This window comes from Achroia grisella, unplaced genomic scaffold (assembly GCF_030625045.1).
Source record: "Achroia grisella isolate CSIRO2021 unplaced genomic scaffold, CSIRO_AGI_Agris_v1 utg402, whole genome shotgun sequence".
In the NCBI taxonomy this organism is placed as follows: Eukaryota; Metazoa; Arthropoda; class Insecta; order Lepidoptera; family Pyralidae; genus Achroia; species Achroia grisella.
The window spans coordinates 3,229,856-3,251,904 of NW_026712841.1; the positions used below are offsets into that span (position 1 = coordinate 3,229,856).

General features: G+C 32.7%; 1 protein-coding gene across 1 annotated transcript; it reads left to right on the plus strand.

Annotated features, from left to right (window-relative positions):
* The first annotated feature begins 176 nt into the window (after positions 1-176).
* On the plus strand, positions 177-19,668 carry LOC131844441 (NAD(P) transhydrogenase, mitochondrial-like). The gene is made up of 23 exons (XM_059193335.1): positions 177-491; positions 1,123-1,284; positions 1,882-2,036; positions 2,128-2,268; positions 2,350-2,472; positions 3,954-4,141; positions 9,240-9,395; positions 10,090-10,294; positions 10,683-10,889; positions 11,490-11,570; positions 12,641-12,786; positions 13,204-13,292; positions 13,442-13,526; positions 13,608-13,721; positions 14,309-14,475; positions 14,579-14,716; positions 15,053-15,270; positions 15,501-15,652; positions 16,070-16,223; positions 16,362-16,466; positions 17,160-17,279; positions 17,742-17,833; positions 18,228-19,668. The coding sequence occupies exons 2-23, from the start codon at positions 1,133-1,135 to the stop codon at positions 18,372-18,374; spliced, it is 3,135 nt and encodes a 1,044-aa protein (XP_059049318.1). The 5' UTR covers positions 177-491; positions 1,123-1,132; the 3' UTR covers positions 18,375-19,668.
* Positions 19,669-22,049: the final 2,381 nt, after the last annotated feature.

Here is a 22,049-nt window from a genome sequence, read left to right on the forward strand (position 1 = left end):
TTAGTTAATATTACATGTACTAAAAATATATTATTTTAAGGTTTACAGCGTTTTTCTATCTCGATTTCTAACTCCGATATTAACAAAAGTCTGTGGTAATAAGTTGTACTTGTCTGGTCTATAGTCTGTCCAACTTTTTTTTTTGTTATATGTGCTCGTTCTATTCTATTTATTTTATGGCTTTATTTAACTACCGGCCGGTTGGGTTGTGCATTCACAATCCTGCGCTTTTCTTTTATCTCTATTAAATTACCAAGTTAATTTTAAGTTGTATAAAATTATTTTTTTCGTATATATTTTATTTTGTCATATATTATGGTACAAGATTGATTTAATACAGTGTAAAAACCGATTTATTAGCGTAAGCATTCTAACAGTAGCATTTGTCGCTGACAATCAATTCAATTTCTTAATATACTGAATAAATACCGTGCATTTTCTATTTTTACAATTTTTACGAAACTGAATAAAATAGTGCGACTAACTATCAGGTAAGATTTTAATTTAAATTATACTATACCTTCAGAAAATAATCCTGCTATCGTGGTCTTTTATTTTTTTACAAAAAAGTTGCTTCTACTCGTGTTGAACAACTTATTTTTTATACTGCTATACAAAACAAGATATGATATGTTGCAGGTCATATACTGACTTGACGGTTTAGCACACTCGCAGGTTGGACGGCACAGAAATTAGTATTTATGTATATGATGATTGTAATGGTCTGGGTGTTTATTGTATGTTATGAATGCAATTCCAAAAAAAAAATGTATCTATGTATTAATATGTTATATAATACCAATAACACAAGCCCTGAGTAGCTTGAGACTACATAACGCGTGATTTGCCCTGAGATATTATCAGAGGGAAGGTAATTGTTACCAATATTCTCTTTGCTAGCATGTCATATTTACAACCACATTGCTGTGTATGCGTTTAGGGTTGTTGTCATGTAAATAATTTTTATATTCTAAATGACTTGTTGAGTATATTTGTTTAATTCTGGGAGGACCTAAAATTTTGTAGGTAGCATTGATGGGACACTAAAGTTGTAAATTGTTAAACATAAAATAATATGTATGTATTATGTTCTAATATATTTTGATTACTTTCATATCATAGGTAAAACAGCATGTGTGGGTACTTAAGAGTACTCCGCACATACAAACCACATGTATGGCAATGCAGACACTCTGGGTCTTCATCAACAGTTATTACACCAGGAATACCATATACAAAATTGAGTATTGGCATACCAAAAGAAATTTGGCAGGGTGAACGAAGGTAAGTTTATTTAATCAGGATGTAAGTTTATTGATGTTTTTTGTTAAATGTAATTAATAGAATATATAACAAATGATAAATCTCTAATTAATTATTACAATTGCAATTGAAAATTATTGAAATTATGCTGAATGGTCATCAATATTATTTACTACTGGTTACTATATATGATAAATAAAACACATATATGGGATAACAATTATTTTATTATATAGTAAACTAATTAATTTATTATTTTATTCCTTTGAACTTTTGCTTTGTTGACCCTTACTTAATAACATTATCTCTGAAAATTTTATTTTTATTCACATTTATTTTAATTTTACATTATGAAAATTTAACACATAAATGGACAAACGGATGTTTATTGCCTCATTATGAGTTTACTTCATTATTATATGTAGAGTATTGAGTTTGTCCATTTGTTTACTGCTGAACATAATTCACAGTATAACACCAGAATTGATAGAAAGATGCATTTTGTGATATTGGCTTTTAAATTTATTATTATAAATGTTATATAGAATTACGTTTAAGTTTTTGTAAATGCATATGGTACTTCTTTCAGTGTACTGAGATTTCTACATTAAATTTCAGAGTTGCTGTTGTACCAGCGGTAGTTAACAAACTAGTTAAAAAGGGTTTTAATGTTAATGTAGAGGAAGATGCTGGAGCATTTGCAAATTTTCCCAACAAAGCTTATGAAGAGGCTGGAGCTAAAGTTTCCACTCTCAAAGATACATTCCAATCCAGTATGAATATTTATTTAATTTTATATTTATTTGCTGTTTACTGTACATCGTAATATATTTGTATATCATTAATGCTTCATTTACATTTCAGATATTATACTAAAAGTTCGTCCACTTGTCGATACTGAAATTCAAAATGTGCAAGATGAAAGCACTCTCATCTCATTGTTGTATCCCGCACAAAATCAAGATTTGATAAAGAAACTTGGAGCTAAGAAAGTAAATGCTTTTGGTAAGTTTTCAGCAATTATTAATACTATAATTTTAATTATAGATACATGTTGTAAGATTTGTGTATTTGAAATTGTTTTAGCAATGGATTGCATTCCGCGTATCAGCAGAGCGCAAGCGTTCGATGTTCTCAGCTCGATGGCCAATGTGTCGGGGTATCGTGCTGTTATAGAGGCAGCTGCGCACTTCCCTCGTTTTTTTTCAGGTAATGCTTCAATTTGTTTTAAATAGATTTTTACTTCTTTCTTTGTAGGTACTTTGAACAATGATTTTAATACTATTGGAAAAAATTATTTCCTATCTATCCTCATATCCTGGAAAAGGAAGATGTAGTCAACTATACTATTTGTGTATGTTACTTGATGTTTACCTAATTATATATAGAACTGATAGTCATGATTATTTTTATCGACGGAGTTTACTCAATAGGCAATACAGGTTTAGTCACAGTTATTACTATTATTTCGTGAAATATTTTTTTAAATTACGATATTTTATTTCAATATCTCACTACATATGTAGTTAGTACCTAGATCTGCTACATTCCCAAGTATGAGTAGTTGCGGACGGCTTGAAGTTTTATGTGCGACAAAATCTTTAATAATATAAAGAATAATAATACCTGTCTTAAATATTAGTTACGCTTCTGTAAGCAGGAGAACCTTATATATCCTAATGGCGGTAAGGTTCACCTCTCACAAAGAGGGCTTAGGTTCGAATTGTATCGTAATTAGACATTCCTAATTATTTTTCTTTAGACTTTGTACAACCACTTCCGCTACTATGGACTTTGTATTAACTTGTATATTTCGATATCTAGATTTTATGATAATAACCCCTTAATCCCTACTAAGATACCGATAGATTGATATTATTTAATTTAAATGTTTTATCGAGTTTTATTAGGTCAATATGTAGTTAGAGAATTTTAGTTATAAAGTAGTATCCGCAAATCGCTGTTGTCATGTTCACGACACAGCAAAGATCACTGAATACTAGTTTCATTACATTTAAGGATGAATTATTTGTGCGAATATTATTTCATTATAAAGTCTCGCGACTTAGAATATATATATATGCACCACAAAACTGGATTACACACCAGCATATGAATGAAATGATATGTCAAGTTTAATATAATTTAATTCAGTTAGGCAAAAACTATCTCTTTAACTAATGATATATTATAACAAAGTCCGTCCAACACTAAAATTTTCTTTTCGAAGTTCTGTAATCTTGTTTTTATCAACTATGGTAACCCTGAAACGTTTCTCGACATAAATATGTAAGAACATCTGATCAAAATATAATGAGAACCAATTAAACGTTACTTATGAAATCATACAAATTATTTGTACCTATTTTTTTTATTGATGATATTGGTATGGTTTTCCATCTTTAACGTTTTCCACTGGTGGCCCCTTGGAGGATAATAATATGTGCATGCGGTCAAATCAGTTAGCCCATCATGATAAGTTGACCAGGAACTTATCACGATGTCTTCCAGGGTGCACCGCGTGGAGGTCAACCTGACATGGAACATTGTTAGCAATGGGTTGATTAGTCCACATTACTAACAACCCCAATCCCCCCGGTTTGTACTTATTAATGGACTTCACATTTGAATTTGTCAAACTATCTTTCATACCATCTGTATCATAAAGTATCTTGGCTGTATTTATGTAGGTCAGATGACAGCCGCAGGGCGGGTACCACCCTGCCGGGTCTTGGTTGTTGGTGGTGGCGTGGCTGGACTAGCGGCCGCAGCCCAGGCACGTTGTATGGGTGCCGCAGTACGCGCGTTTGATACCCGTCCCGCCGTGCGGGAGCAGATCGAAAGCCTCGGTGCACAGTTCATTACTATGGATATGAAGGTCAATTTTTTTTTATAATTATGTAATTGTACTGAACCGTAATCTTACATAATGGAACTAGTTATTATTTTGCTCAGGTCATGTTAAAGTAGTAGGTGCGGCCACATCATTGACATTTTAATACTTTATTAAAATGGCACTGAGAACAAAACTATTTATCAAAGACATTCAAACGCAATTGAGCGTATTTTTTATTGTTTCACTGTATGCACCTCCTAATATTAATGAATAAATATTTAAGTACGATGAATACGGTAATTTAGATTAGCTCGTTAACTAACGTTTTTTTTTGTGAACCGGTTGGAATAAATCAAACACTTAATTTTAATTAAATATTCTCACAATACAATATTTGCTTATGAGATTAGCATGCATATTACATCCAAAAAATCTAAAAAAATATTATACTGTGTATTATAAAATCTACCAATAATAGTTTTTCTCATATATCTACCATGTACAGACAGCGATCAGTGCCCATCAGGCACATTTTTATTATATTTGGATAGATAAAACAAAATTATTTGGATAGCTATACACACGGCTATCCAAATAATTTTGTTTTGAGGCTATGTTGTATGTTCTTAGTGATACGTTATCTGTAGTTAATGTTTTTATATTTGATAAACAAACAATTTAAATGTGATATCAGTATGAACTTATTATCTTATAATACAATTACCAAATATCCAATTACTAATTCTACTTTTTTAAAGAATTTGTTTTTAAATAATTTACAACTACTTTCTTATTTGTCAAAAAAAAAACCAGACATTTAATAAACCTAAATTATCGTTGTTTCTATATTTAAGTATTTTGCCTTTTTTCTCTTGAAATAACTTGAAAGCAAGTAACAACATGCTGTTACAAAATAATGAAAGGGATATGTTTATTGATGATTTTCTATATGAACTGTGGTCTTAATCGTGAATTTGCATTTAGGGTCCACACAATAGTACATACTTAATTATATGTTCAACATTCGCGTTTAACGGCGACCTATTTGAGTAATAAATCATCTGCACGATTACAATATACACTAATTGTTATTGAAATGACATTGGTGTATGTTATCAAATGACTTCATATGATGTAGGTTCTCAATTCACTTTATTTTTATATTATGTTTGTCTTCATCAATTCTGAGCGTATTTCATTTATTCTTTTTGTTAGTGCCAAAAGTTTACTATTACTATGTGGTCTTTCTTTGAGATGGATGTATTATAATTTATAATCAATGTAATGTTGGTACTTGGGGTTCAACAACCACTACGATATTTACCAGTAGTGAAAGCAGCTCCTGACTCCTTTCACGACTGATAAATTGATATACAAACCCAATTAATAGATAATTATGTTATATTTTTGTGATATATCTATAATTAGATCATAGTATTTTTTTACATACTCTAGTTATGTAATGCACTGTTTTATCTACACAACAATAAAAACCACTCCTTGATAAAATTGCGGCCATGACGTGTTTACTTTTAGTTAAGTCGTTTATTTTGTTTATTATGCCAGTTGTTTTGTTTGTAGAGTTGTGTGTACTTACAACTGAATAAACATATAGTTATCTGAAAACATGTAACATGTGTATATAAATTATAAATATGTAAGCTTATTGAAACATTTATACAAAATGTTAGAAGGCGTAGTTGTTTATTTAGAATTGACTGAACATTATTTGAGTACATGTATAGGTATAGAAATTAATTTAATTTTCATCTATATTAAAAATTTTGCACTGCAGACGCGCAGTGTAAATTATTAAAAATAAATTAGACATAGTTAATAATTTAATGATTAATAAATTAAAATTTAATTAATTTAAAACGTTCTCTTGAAATACTAAAACGCTATTCATAGAACAAGTTGCATATAAATCTACCTAAAAATTTACTGTATGTGACTGTTGCAATTATATGAACTAAAATTAAATGTATAACTAAAGTAATAGAGACCGAAACGTTCATACTGAAACAATTAACTTATTATAATTGTTTTAGTATGACCGTTTCGGTCCACTATAATATTATTACGTTTAACTCGGTAAAATTATAGTCTATGAGAGACACTTTAATATGAACAATATAAATACCTACTTACCTTTGCTCTTGAGATTACAAAATAAACTTCGGTGCCTTGATTTAATTTTATCACTCGTGCGAAATATAAAGATACCCTATTATTTAGGTTTATGTCGGAACAGGTAGCGATTAAACAAATAGATATAGAATATTGATGTCAAATCATTAAATTCTTACTCAATGTGGACGCCGTAGTTAGGTAATTGGGTTTTCATTACTTTACGGAAGAAGAACTTTTATTAGGCAAATTATTCAATTTCTTTTTGAATGACATTATACATTATACAGATGAATTTAGGTCATTAAATTATTGATTTGTGGTCATATTATGTAGTAGAAATTTCTTTTGATAGCTGTAGACGCCATAGCTACCTGGGCTGTCATGGTCATGAAAGAAGAACTTTTATTAGGAAAGTTCTTCAATTTCTTTTATAGAAACATTATAATTCGCTATTGCACCGAGCAGAACGCGTCGTGGTAAACGAGAGTGTTCCATTCTGTGCACGTGCCCTAGCCAACGTAAACGCTTCTGTTTAAGAAGTGCGGTCAAGCTAGGCAGCTATGCGATTTCTAGAATCTCGTTGGTTACCCTGTCACGCCATGAAATGCTCAAAATTTTGCGTAGACAACGCATGTAAAAGGTGTTTAATCGACTCTCTTGTTTTGCATATGTTGTCCAGGTCTCGGCTCCATATAGGAGAATGCTTAGTATGGAAGCCTAAAAGACTACCATCTTGGTCTTGGTAGTCAGGTATTTGTTGTACCATAGTTGCCTCCCATACATAGTTGCCGCTTTGCCAATACTTGAGTCAATCTCCGCTTCAAGCGAGAGATTGTTTGACACGGTCAACCCTAAGTAGCAAAACCTGTCAACTACCTCTCACAGCGTGCCATTCAAAGAAATTAAAGGGACTTCTTGAATGCCTTGTGTTAGCACAACTGTCTTCTTGGTGTTAACAGACATGGCGTACAGGGAGCAGGCCTGAGAAAATTTGTCCAACATAGACTGAAGCTCAGCTGCAGAATTGGCTACAAAGGCGGCGTCATCGGCAAAGAGAAGACTATCGACGAAAAGGTCCTCGCGGTTTCTCTTAGCTTTGAGGAGAGAGATGTCGAACATATTTCCGTCGGTCCTTGTATGCAGATGGATACCCTATTGGTCAACGGAAGCGCCACCTAGGCGGCTCAGTATAGACTACTGCCAATAGTTTCCCTTGTCGGGCCTGTGGTAGGCCATGCCGTTCTCGTATCGGTTTATACAGCCACGAAAAAAGCTGTTCACGGACCATTACGCTATAAATCTTCTATAATAGACGCAAAGGCCATTATATAAACATTATAAAAGCCAATTTATGTTGTTCAATTATTAATTGATTTGTGGTCATAGTAGGAATTTCTTTTGATAGCAGTAGACGCCATAGTAGACTGGGCTTTCATTAGGTCATGGAAGAACTTTTATTAGGCAAGTTCTTCAATTCCTTTTTGAATGCTAATATAGATACTAATTTACGTTATTAAATTATTGCTTGATGTGCGGTCATTTGTTGTAATAGGAAATTCTGTTGATAGCTGTAAACATATCGATTCATTAGTACTAGTATTTTATAATTTTTTCATATCTGTAGCATACGATTTAAATCACGGTTATTTACATTATACTTATGTATATTCATCTGAGTATTTAATAGTAATAATATCACAATTCACACAGCGCCATGTAGTCCCAAGTTAAGTTAGCTAAAACTTGTAGATAACCCAGGTCGGATCGTGAATTTGTGGGGCCCTGTGCTAAAACTACTTATGGCCTACCTAATTATAATTCATTCATTCATAATTTAAGAGCTATGTTAATGCTAGCCTGTCGCTATAATGTATAGTATTTTCCACCAATTTGCCCCATTTTTTATTTAAGATTATGGCGGTCCCATTTGTACCTTGTTTTTCTCCTCCCATATATATTATTCTATTATTCTCCTTCCAGTAATCTCCACTACCTTCCCATCTAACCTCACATAGTCCCAAAATGTCTATCTTTATTCTATTCATTATTACTTTGTCCAGTTTTCCTGGACTCAACCACGTCCTTTACATTCCAAGTACTTATTTGGCAAGGATTTCGTATGATGACGACCGGTTCAGCCTTGCTTCTGCCCCTGCCGGACTCGGACCGCCACGGCATATTACATCATGGAAGCCCGTTGTCAAGAACGTTACTCTAGGTGGTTTCCCCATTTGCCTCCCACACGGTGGTTCACCGGCCGAAGGAGTTCGCCCGTTGATATCTGGTCCAAAGCCCTTCCTGAAATTATTTCTTCGGTCCTTTGCCAGTACTAGCGTCGCCACTTTCAACGCTAGGGGAAGACCTATTTAAGGTCGGGGACTGCTTATTCCACATATTCGCAGCTGACCACCATATCTGATGGCCATTCACTATCCGCCACCTGTGAGCCCGTTGGTAGCCTACAGCTCAGCCGCAACACCCTAATTATAATAACAACAATCTAAATATAATACTCAACAAAAAATACACGGACCAAAAACAAGCGGCAGCTAATTTCCCGTTCCGTTCGATAGACGCGCACATGGGTTAATTGATCCCAGGGTTGTAAACCATAATATTTTATGTGTTAATATGTTAGAGTTTATTAAAAATCTGATTATTGTTTATTGTTTTCAGTCGAGTTTGGGGGCCCTTTGTTTCTACGGGGCCCTGGGCTGCAGCCCAAAAAGCCCGTACATAGATCCGCCCCTGTAGATAACTGATACAAGTATATAAAAATTAGAAATACATTTCTTTTTTTTTCATGAATACATAAATATTATACATAGAAAACACCCAGACCGATACAAACAATTATTCTCATGAATACAAATATTTGTAGTGTGCAAGAAATTCAAACTCGCGACCATCGGAAGTAAGACGGTGTGCTAAACCGCTAGATGACCGAGGCCGTCAAATTCGTCTTCTTTAAGTATTTGACATTCAATGTTATATGTCATAATCGTAGGAGGAGGGTGCTGGCGAAGGCGGATATGCCAAGCAGATGAGCGAAGAATTCCTAAACGCTGAGCGTGCTCTTCTCGGTAAGGAAGCGAGAACGTCGGACGTTGTCATCAGTACGGCGCTTATCCCGGGGAAGCCGGCACCGGTTCTCATATTAGAGGTGATTACTGTAACTTTTTTTGTACTGCATTGTTTTAAACAGTCACGTAAAAATGGATAAACATTCTATTAAATTAAAATTAGAAATTACGTTTTATGATATATGATTAAATTTATGTAATTATATTTTTATTGTACGAATTTCAACTAAGAAGGGAAGAGGTACCAATAATAATGTAACCTAACCTACTAATTTTAAAGGTAATAAACTAGTAAAAAAAATAACCATTAGTTTGGATTGTATGGTATCTTATATAGAAAATTTGAAATGCTTCGTGCGGGTTAAATGTACCTGCTAAAAGAAAGTGCATTATTTAAGGCAACAAGAACTTCAACATTAATTATATATATGTATATATGAGAGGTAGACTGTAAAAAGTCATCTGCATCTACTAAGATACTCAACCTCAGTCTCACTTTGTTCAGTCGCTAAGCAGCTTGCTTGGTATGCAGTGTTTTGTTTGTAGGGTGTACAACAGCCAATGAAACTTTTTAACAAAAATCAGGTTAATTGGTATAGATTTAAGGTTTTTAAAATAGCAATGCAGGAGTAAATTGTAACGTGCTAACGTAGTGTTGATCATCTAAATAGGCGGTTAACACTTACCTTCTGTCGCGTCGTTAAAGCTTATTAAACCAAAACAAAAAATAAGTTTTATAATCAGAATCATTAATGTAGGTGCCTATGTTGTCAGGATGCAGTACAAGATATGGCTCCAGGGAGTGTTATAGTAGACCTGGCGGCGGAGATGGGGGGCAACGTCCAGACAACGCAGAAGGGAGAGGTCGCGAAAGTGTACGGTGTTACACACATTGGCCTCACTGATCTGCCCAGCCGCATGCCCGCGCATGCCTCCACTTTATACGCCAATAATATATCTGGATTTCTGTTTAGCTTAGGTAAGTGACAGTTTTTTTTTCGGCATTCATACTAATGTTAACCCTGTGATTGAAATTCTACTTCAATTAATTTCAATTTGCATTGTATTTTCATTATGAAACAAAAGAGTATATAAAAATATAAAGTAGATGCGTAGTAGTGTGTTATAGTTGTTTAGATTCCTTTAATGTATTATATGTATATTATTTTAAAAAGTTTTAACTTTTTGCATATCTTCTCCATATAAATCTCCTTTACTGTGTCAAATATCTTAAAAAGGTAAATAAGTTTATGCATCACATATTAATTCTTGCATGCAAATGCATATTAATATAAATATTTGCTATACAAATGTCATATTAAAAATATATCAGTAGCTATAAATTCAGTTAAGTTGTTCTGCATTAGGCACAAACGACCATTTCAACATCAACCTTGAGGACGAGGTGACCCGCGGCTCTATAGTACTCAAAGCCGGCGAACTTCTCTGGCCACCGCCGCCCCCGCCAAGCATGGCGCCTGCAACAACCATAACTAAACCCACCGCTGCAGTTAAAGTAGAACCGCCAAATCCTTTCAACGAAACTCTGAAGGATACCTTTTTATATTCCACTGGTAAATATATACTTGTATTATAATTTGTGATGAAGAAATTAAGTTACCATATTATTAGCCTGAAGATGTGGATGAAGGAAGACTGAGACATAGTGGATATAGGAGAGTGTATAAAATATTGCTGATACTTATAGTACCGTCATTAATTTTACAACAAAAAAAGTTATTACATAAATTAAGGGAAATTTTCCCTAGTTTAAATTATTATATAGCTATTTTGATCGTAAAATGAGTCGGAAAGGAGATATTGTCACACAACTGTTTGTGGACGCCATTTTTCCAATATGGCGGTGCGGCAAAGATACGAGGTGGCAAAGTTGAAATTCGCAAAGAGCACATCGAAATCTATAAGATTACCAATTTTCAAAACTCCCGGAAAACTTTCCAGGTAAAACTACCAAATGATTTTTTTAGTTACACAAAAAAATAGTCATGATATTTATGTATTTTTATGTATTTGTTTATGTTAACTTAATTAATTATTAAAGATTATTCGAATGAGTCATAGGAAATTGAATATGCTACCCTAATGTTGTAATTTACAGAAATGTATTGTTAAAATAAACATAGTATTTTTAATAATATATTATTTGTCTCTAGGTATGGCTAGCTTAATAGGGTTGGGTATGGCGTCACCTAATCCTGCTTTCACCACAATGACGACCACATTGGCTTTAGCAGGTAATTTTAGAACCATCAAGTTATTAATACTAATTATTAAAGAATAAAACTCTGAATAAGTAGAGTTGGATCAGTTCAATAAGTAATTTATAATTTAATTTATAGAATTCTTATTCCTCATATTGCAGAGATAGAACCAAAAAATATACCTAGCGAAATATGGGCATGTCAAGTGTCGAATTCACCACGACACCAACAGTCGACAATGCCTGTGTGATAATAATCACGAGGGTATATTATACTATTTATTTAAAATTTTTTTAATTGTACAATAGGCGAACTTAATGCTATTAGCATTCTCTACCAGCCAACCTTAGGGAATGTAGAGATACTCGAAAGTGGTTTTAGTTAATTTAATCCCATCAAAAACATAAATGTGAAATGATAGCCGAGTTTAATATTATGATATATGCCTTGATTGTTGACTTCTACAACAAAAGAGGTGAGATCTAAATGGGTGCCAAGTTCAATGGTATGTAGCCTAAGATCTAACTTGTCCAGTTCTCATATACCAATTATTACTTTCGATTGCTAACTAGCAACTACTACTAACAATAAAATAGGAACCGACAAGTAACTGTTGTAAATGTTTAGAACTTGCGAAGGCTACAGTATATTTTTTCCTTTATATTCACCTAATTACCTATCTGCATGCCAAATTTCAACTTCCTAGGTCATCTGGAAGTGGGTTATAATTTTGATCTATAGTTGATCAGTGATAAAAATGACGATATTTGGACGTTAATATCTAAATAACCGTTTGAGATATGTTTATGAAATTTGGAACACATATTTATCTCGCAAGTCTCAATATATGAAGCAAATTTGACAGGTTTATGTGAAAGAGTTTTTGAGTTATGAGGGGGTCAAAAGTGGCTCCAAATGGTCGTGTAAATATACACACGGCGCTGCTCGCCAGTTACTTGAAACTCGGCTTGACGCGGTAGGCGTGTCTAGATAAAAATCTATAATATAATGAATATATATGTTATTCTAAAAAAATAATTCTTAATACAGCTGTACTCAAAACCCGCATTATTCAATCTCTACAAATTTGTTGATCCTTATAGGTGTGGTAGGCTACCATACTGTGTGGGGCGTGGTCCCCGCACTACACTCGCCACTGATGTCGGTCACCAACGCCGTGTCTGGTATCACCGCCGTTGGGGGACTGCTCCTAATGGGTGGTGGCTATGTCCCGGAGACACCTGTACAAGTATGTTTCATTAACCAAAATATTACAGATCTCATATTAAATAACTAATATGTAATTATAAAAATAAGAAATTTGTATTGTTGTAAGTATTAAAATAAAAATGAAGAAACTGATTTTAAAAAATCTTTCACCATTACAATGCTACATTATGTCTGAGTAAAATAGGCTATATATATTACTAGAAAAATTAAGAATCCCTCACTTAATAATATAACTGAAGGTGTAAAAAAATGTCCACCTGTACGAAGCCTATGGATGGATCGCTACTATTAAATAAATTTTGAATCTCCGATTTTTTTATATGTATTTATGATAAAATATAGTAGAACAATTGTCACATTGAAATATATTACTTAATTTTTTTTATATTTAACAAACCTATTACTTAAGTGCCACTCCCGCGTATTATTTTTTCAGTGGTTAGCAAGTACCGCAGCCCTCATCTCGTTTGTGAATGTATTCGGCGGTTTTCTGGTAACGCAGCGGATGCTTGACATGTTCAAAAGGTTAATGCTTATATTTTCTTAATGTTTTCAATTGTGACCATAATTGAATGAAGTTTTAAGTATATGCGTTTTGACATACTTGACACAGTTTTCAATCTAGTAATATGTATTAGTGATAATATTTTTTGTAATAATTGTATTTACTGCAGACCTGGAGACCCGCCAGAATATGGATACTTATATGGCATACCTGCAGCTGCACTTTTAGGCGGATATATCACTACAGCAATGCAGGTAGGTAAACATTTTTGAGTTACATAGTAATTCATATTTTTAATATAATTTGTATGTAAAACTTTGTTTTTATTTTATTAGGGTTATCCTGAAGTCCATCAGATAGCGTATTTAGCTTCTTCGCTGTGCTGTGTAGGCGCTTTGGCAGGGCTCAGCTCGCAGACAACTGCACGTAAAGGAAACTACCTTGGAATGGTAAATAATTATTTCTGATATCAATTATAATATAGTCGACTATTTTTTCCACTATATTTATTGTAAAAATGTGTTTGCAATCGATGATTAAAAAAGGCATTCATAATACATCATTCAGTGAACGTAGCTTAAGACTCGACCCAAGACCCGCTCATTGTAATCTTGATGGCTATAGTCTCATTCTATTGACCATTGTAAAGACATTGAGACAGCAATGACTAAACAAACGAAACTACTACATCATTCATTAATCTACTAAATCTGTATATTAATGTTCTTGTTGTACTTAATAATTGTACTATTACTTTGTAAATTTATTAATTTAACTTTCTTAAATATTTTTGTAATGTCGAGATGTAGTAGTTTTGTTTAAAGTCAGCAATAAATTTGAGTATATTATTTCATTTTTTAAGGCTAAAATGAAATTTATGTTTGTACATGCAGTTTTAACGTGGCAACTTGGGTTTTAGCTCGTCACGTCAATATTGATGATTCTTTAGTAATATGAGGTTGCAAAATTGATATGACCTTAATATTAAATTATTCATAATTTTTTTTAATATGAATTAAATTTAAATTCTTTACAGATCGGTGTTACTGGTGGTATAGCTGCAACTTTGGGTATATTAACGCCCAGTGCCGAAGTATTAGCTCAGATGTTGGGTGTGGCAGGAATTGGTGGTGCACTTGGTGCTGTTATTGCTAAGAAGATTGAGATTACGGACTTACCGCAGCTTGTGGCTGGTTTCCACAGGTGAGTGTTGTTTAAATAATATAGTCATTGTCTGAGTGTTGACACATTTTATGGATGTGATTTTTCTATTTAAATGTTCTAGTAGTTCATATATTTGTTTTAGCTTGGTGGGTATGGCGGCAGTTCTGACATGCATTGCAACATACATGCACGATTTTCCCGCAATGGCGCTGGATCCTACCGCCGCTACTCTTAAAACTTCACTCTTCCTCGGTACTTATATTGGAGGCATCACATTTACGTAAGTAATTGTTGTTATTTTAATACCCTAGTAGAATTTGCAATAAGAACAAACTCTTATTTTACCCAACAGCTGAGAAAGTATTGGTCCAAAGAAATTAAGGTTCTTTATTCTCTTCTTCGTTGTGAGTTATTATAGTTTTTACTATACTATACTACTTCGGAGTGATTAAGGAGGAACATCCAACAGGAGACTAAACTACAGATACTAAACATACTACTAGAATTTGTTTGAAATAGAACGATATTTTGGATGTTACCTGAAGAATATAATACTAACAGTTTCGAAAGAACTCAGATAATGAGTAAAGTTCATAACAATACAAAATTTATTCAGTGGATCGTTGGTGGCATATGGGAAGCTGCAAGGCACGCTATCTTCAGCGCCACTAATGCTACCGGGCCGTCATGCCATCAACGCAGGCTTACTGACCGGAGCATTGGGCTGCGGAGGTGCACTGTTGGCTTTCCCCGACGCTCCAGGACTACCATTGCTGTCTGCGGCTGCGATCCTTAGTGGTATACAAGGGCTCACGCTTACCGCTGCTATTGGAGGTATTAAAATCTGTGTTTTTATGTAACACCGGTTTAATAAAGCATCTGGCAAGCAGTAGCAACGATCCCTTTTTACTGTCTGAAAAAAAAAATTGGGTATTCTTACGTAGTTCACGTAGGAGTAACTAATTATCGAAAAATACTTATTTTATGATTATTAAATAGCCATGGATGTCTTAGTAATCTTGTAACACATTTTGTATAATTATGTAGTAAAATATTTGTTTAAGGTGCTGACATGCCTGTGGTCATAACTGTACTAAATAGCTACTCCGGTTGGGCGCTATGCGCTGAAGGGTTCATGTTGAACAACTCTTTGATGACCATCGTCGGAGCACTAATCGGCAGCTCTGGTGCTATTCTGTCGTATATCATGTGCAAGGTACTAAATTATAAGTTTGCCTAATAAATTAAAATTATAAGCACTGGCATGGTAGTCTCACAATGATTCAAATGATTTACGTCTCCTGTTATAAAATATAATATTTATGTTATTGATTTGATGTCTGAACAATTTTTGCATGACACTATTTATTTAAATAGTTCAGTGTAATTTTATTTATTCATAAGTTAAAAAAACATTGCACTGATTCTTATTTTGTTCTATTTTATACATTTGTTCAATTTTTCAATATACATTTACATTATTTTTGTTCACTCATTTAAGTTTTTATTCCATAAGAAGAAGCCTTTATAGCTATCTCTATAATTTTGCAACAGTACTGTTACATTAGTTATGAAAATATATTTAATTTTCTCACATGCTCTTCCCCTTGAATGATATTGTTTTGTATTTCAGGCAATGAACAGATCCCTACCCAACGTAATTCTAGGCGGATACGGCGTAACTTCGAGTGGCTCTGCACGGCCCGCAGGTGCCACACACACAGAACTCAACATCGATTCTGTCGCCGATCTTATCTATCGCGCCTCAAACATCATAATTACGCCTGGTATGTTGATTCAACTTTATTGACTGCAATTTTTGATACTATACTTCTTCATAAAGTTATAATACATTTTTGAAAAACTAATTTATTTCTATGTTTCGTGTGCTATCATGCTATAATTGTATTTTCTATTTTGCCCAGGTTATGGTTTATGTGTTGCTAAAGCTCAGTATCCAATAGCTGAATTAGTAGATCTTCTTAAGGGAATTGGCAAGAAAGTGCGGTTTGCGATCCATCCTGTTGCGGGTGAGTATTTTAGTAGTTATTATATTTTTACAGTTATAATAAAAGAAGGCTCTCTATTGAAAGTGACGTTGCCATGAATTAATTAATATTATATCACGTGTCTTTCATTGGAGTAAACAAATATTAAATATTTTACATATATGAACACTGTTTTCATATTTCCCCATTTTTTAGTTTTTTCGTTTGACGTGGTCGTGAGGAATGAGTAGTCATGCTCACTAAAATGTCCAGATATGTGGCGGCGTGGTGGGCCGGGTCAATGGGCTCCCTAAAATATGGTCGAGCGCAGTGATGGCTGGCTCATCCGTCATACTCGTGAACGAGTGCTGCTTGTAGGGACTGGTCTGCTCTTATCACTACGACTGATTTAATCTTATTGCATGATTATATTTGACCAAAAAATTAGTGCTTGTTGGTAGTTTGTATTCACACGTTTCGACTTGTAAATGTAAACTTACAAGGATTATTTAAAAGAGCAACACACAAGTTTCTTGCTCGTTCTTCTTGTGATGAGACAGCTTTCCGAACGAGTGGTAGATAAAAAACAAATTGTTATGACTATTCAAAAGTGCTTAAATTAAGTTTATTTGAATAAATGATTTTCTATTCTATTCTATTCTATTCTCTCACACGCAAGTAGATACTTATATTTTTTAGATACTTGCTTTAATTATATACGTTCTCTGCTTGTAGGTCGTATGCCAGGTCAATTGAATGTGTTGCTTGCCGAAGCTGGCGTTCCTTATGACGATGTATTCGAAATGGAAGAAATAAATGATGACTTCCCTGAATCTGATCTTGTGCTTGTTATTGGTAAGTTTTAAAGATGAATATAATTTTATGAAACTATGTACGTACATCACTCTTATAATTTATCGTAGCAACATATATCTTCTACAGAAATTTGAAATTGTCTACATACTACATACTGTGTATATATTTCTATTTTATTGTAGAAATAGTACGACGTCATCCCGTTCGAGAATGTTATATAAGTTTCTAGAAAGTAAAAATAAATAAATACTGTTAGTAAAAGTGGTGAGATATTTATACATATATATATATATATAAAATTCTCAAGATTTCGATAAACCTGTTACTATTTCCATTTAGTTAATGTTTAGGTGATATTTTGACGATGAAATGGTTGTATATTTGTTATGTAAATTCTATTGGAACGGAGTACATTGCGTATATTCCACTTGCTATTTTAGTTACGGTTACAGAGGATACGTGTATGGAATTTGTAAATTAATATGTCCATATAATCTACAGGTGCTAATGATACAGTGAACAGTGCTGCTGAGGATGATCCTAACTCACCTATTGCCGGAATGCCTGTACTTAAAGTGTGGAAGGCAAATCAGGTACTATAATATTGTTTCCTTTTTCTCTTGGAAAAAATTAAGCTGTTTAGGTTTGGTATTGTAATATTAATGGAATCCATACTTTCATGCTAATCTCGTAAATACGAAAGTAGGTGCTTGGCTATCTGTTTGTTTGTTATCTTTTCACGAATGAACGGCTAAACGGAACTTATAAAATACTAAATTGTAATTCGAGAACGAAAAATGTTTACAATACATATATGTAATAGAGATCTATATGAATAAACGTTTTAGTAACATCCTATCCACGAATATGCAGAACCTGAGCTAACAAAATATTTTAAAAACGAATGAAGTACATTGTTGCTTAACGTATCGATTTTAGATTATATATTTCCTATATAAGTGAATTATTTAATATTTGTGATTTTAGGTTGTGGTGATGAAGCGTTCCATGGGCGTTGGATATGCCGCTGTTGACAATCCTATTTTCTATAATCCGAACACGGCCATGTTGCTCGGCGACGCTAAAAAGACGTGCGATGCTCTGCTTGACCGCGTCAAACAACTATCTGCATAATTAAGCTAATACATTTATAATCCGATTAATTCATGTGAATCAATATGGAAACAGCATACGACACGGTCCACTGGAAGCGCTATTCCAAACAGTTACCATATTCCGAGGTTTTTTGCAATGTACTTTAATTTAATTGAGATTATCAGTTATTTATACCAGATCCATATTGAACAAGGTCTAGTCTACAAGTCTTTTGACTTTTAATCATATTGAGGTATTTAACCCTTTTAATGCTACACTGTAATATTTATCATAACTATCTGTTTATAACTGTTACTGATGAATTAAGAGAGCTTTAATTTCTATGAGTACATGCAATGTTTTATGAATTAATATACTAATATACACTTAAAATATACCTATAAGTATCAAAAGGGGGTAATATTTTTGCATTGATAACGGTAATTTATGCCATAAATTAAAGGAAAAATTATAATCCATTTCATTTTGATGAATGGCGCGATTAAATTTGTAACATTATTCTAAGTAAGTGTAGTTAAGTAATCTTCGTAGTATCTAGTCAACGTCGTTTAAAAAAATATATATTTTAACATAAACATACATAAATTTCTCAACTCAAGTGCATAGTTTTACTCAGCCATTTCACATTTTATACATAAAAGACAGTTTCAAGCAGAAAAAGGGTTAAATTGTAATTGTTGAATGTGGATCTCTGAAAGAATGACAGTACATTATGATATGTAACTAGAATAAGTCTGAATAGATATCACAATGCACTTGACTGACTACCTGTCTCCACTGTCTCATGTGTTGTTAAAATAAAACATTGAGAAGCGTGTTGCTAGGTGATTTATATTGTGCAATTTATTAAACTTTTACTTAGATCTCTAATGCGTAATATGCCTAATATTATTGCTGTTTATATGCGAGGCATCATAGTAAGTAAAGTAAGCAAACTAACTGCGCCTGCTGGTATAGCCATATAAGATTTTTAGACATTTATTTTTATATCTTAATAGTATTTAAGTCATTCTCAATGCACTGAAATAGGCATATTTCAGGCACTGCGTAAATAGACTATGTGTATATCTGTCGGTGCTAATCGCGCTACATGTCTTCCCAGTTTTTTATTGCATGAAGTTAATGAATAGTTCTAATAGGCTACTTATCTTGGATTTTATATATAATTAGTATAATGTCAGGCATTTATTAAAAACACAATATCTAAAAATGTCAATACATTTTTCAAGCCAAAATTGAATAGAGATTAGTCATCATACATGAAATCTATCATCTATTAGTGAAGGAAATGGGGGTGCTTGATGATTTACTGATTTATTTATATTGTACTAATTAATGTGATAATTTGTGCCTTTCAACACTGAATAAGTGATACATCTTGAGACTTTTGACAACTAGTCTGTTTAATTATAACTAGGTTGTAAGAAAATAAATTTATAATTTGTATTTTATTTAAATGTCAATTTATTAATTAACAGTGATTTTAATGAAATTGAATTTATACATTATGTCCAGTTTAATGATTATGTCATTTATGTGGCATATATATAATTTTTATACTTCCCTTGACATTCCATTTGTTATATATGTTACACTTTATTTGTATATATATATATATATATATATATATATATATATATATATTATTAATACAAGCCAATTATTTATATAAAAAAATTCTCGCCGCGCATTATTCTTTCTCTTTCGTTCATTGTTTTCAAGTTGTTTACGGTAAATTGTATTTTTTTTTGCAGAATCAAAAGATATTTATAATATCATCACTGTCGATTCATATCCCCGAAATTAAGTACTTAATTTATTTGATGTAATTTTTGAGCTGTGTATTTTGTATCCAGCTCAAAATACTTAACTTAGTTTGTTAATATTCTAGATTAGTCCAACAGGTAATCGTATATCAATGAAATATTGCACAGTGACAATTAAAGAAATCATTTAATTAAATTTGAGTAAAATAAAAATATAGTAAATATAATATGAATTCGCGAAATTCTCAATCGTTCATGTTACAGAAACATATTTAGTTCAATAGTAATTTGTGGATGATTGTATATTAATTAAAATAATTGTTTAAAATTCAACAATTTTGTATTTTACATATCATTTCTATAATTTTCAATGGAATTAAACTATTGTATCATTTTAAAAATAAATATAAGATTAATATAAACAACTCGTTTATTTCTTATAAATCTGTATTCAAAAGATTTGTGTGGCATCTTCATATATTTATCAATAATTATTTCATTGGGGCGTAAATATAACAAATAATTCCAAGAGAACTTTTAGTGAACCATAAAATACATGGGTTTATGGGTTTTATAGTAAACTTACTCCTGACACAAAAAAAAATTGTACAAATTTAGTTTATAAAGAATATATATATATATATATATATATATATCATAAAGAATACATATATGTATATATTTTGTACGACTGTTTCTTGGCAAAATAAAGAGGAAATCTTCTAATATATAAAATCTCGTGTCACAGGTTTCATGTTTGTACTCCTCCGAAACGGCTTGACCGATTTTATGCATATTCAGTAGGTCTGAGAATAGGTTTATATCTAATGTTTATACCCCTAAGTGTTGCGGGTGGCTCGCCCCAAAATTTTTTTTCATTTTTTCGACAAAATTGTTTCTATTTTTTTATTATGGCATTAAAAAATAAAATTTAAAGCATTAATTTTTTTCCGTTCTACCACCAATTCCTAATTTTTAATTAGAAATAAACTTACGTCATTTTAATAAAGCTGAAATTTATATATATAATTGGGAGTTCTCTCAAACTGAGTTTCCTAAATTGCCAGACAGTTTTCTTGGTTCCTTATCCTACCAGACTCATTGAAACCGTATATAGGGTAACAACGGAACCAAGAAAACTGTCTGGCAATTTAGGAAACTCAGTTTGAGAGAACTCCCAATTATATATATAAATTTCAGCTTTATTAAAATGACGTAAGTTTATTTATAAAATAATATAGTTTAGGGGGGTCCGGCGGGGGGTTGGAACCACACTAAGTGTCTGGCAATGAGCAGCGCAAGTTATAATAATGCTACGAACAATATATGAAAATATGGAGTATCTTAAAATAACGAATTTGATATGAAATTGTATACACCGTTGTTACCCAATATACGGTTTCAATGAGTCTGGTAGGATAAGGAATCAAGAAAACTGTCTGGCAATTTAGGAGACTCAGTTTGAGAGAACTCTCAATAATATATATAAATTTCAGCTTTATTAAAATGACGTAAGTTTATAAAATAGTATAGTTTAGGGGGGTCCGGCGGGGGGTTGGAACCACACTAAGGGTCTGGCAACGAGCAGAGCAAGTTACAATACTGTTACGAGCAATATGTGAAAAAATGGACCATCTTAAAATAACGAATTTGATATGAAATTGTATACACCGTTGTTACCCAATATACGGTTTCAATGAGTCTGGTAGGATAAGGAACCAAGAAAACTGTCTGGCAATTTAGGAAACTCAGTTTAATAGTTCTTTCAATAATATATATAAAGTTCAGCTTTATTAAAATGACGTAACTTTATTTCTAAAATAGTATAGTTTAGGGGGGTCCGGCGGGGGGTTGGAACCACACTAAGGGTCTGGCAACGAGCAGAGCAAGTTATAATACTGTTACGAGCAATGTGTGAAGAAATAGA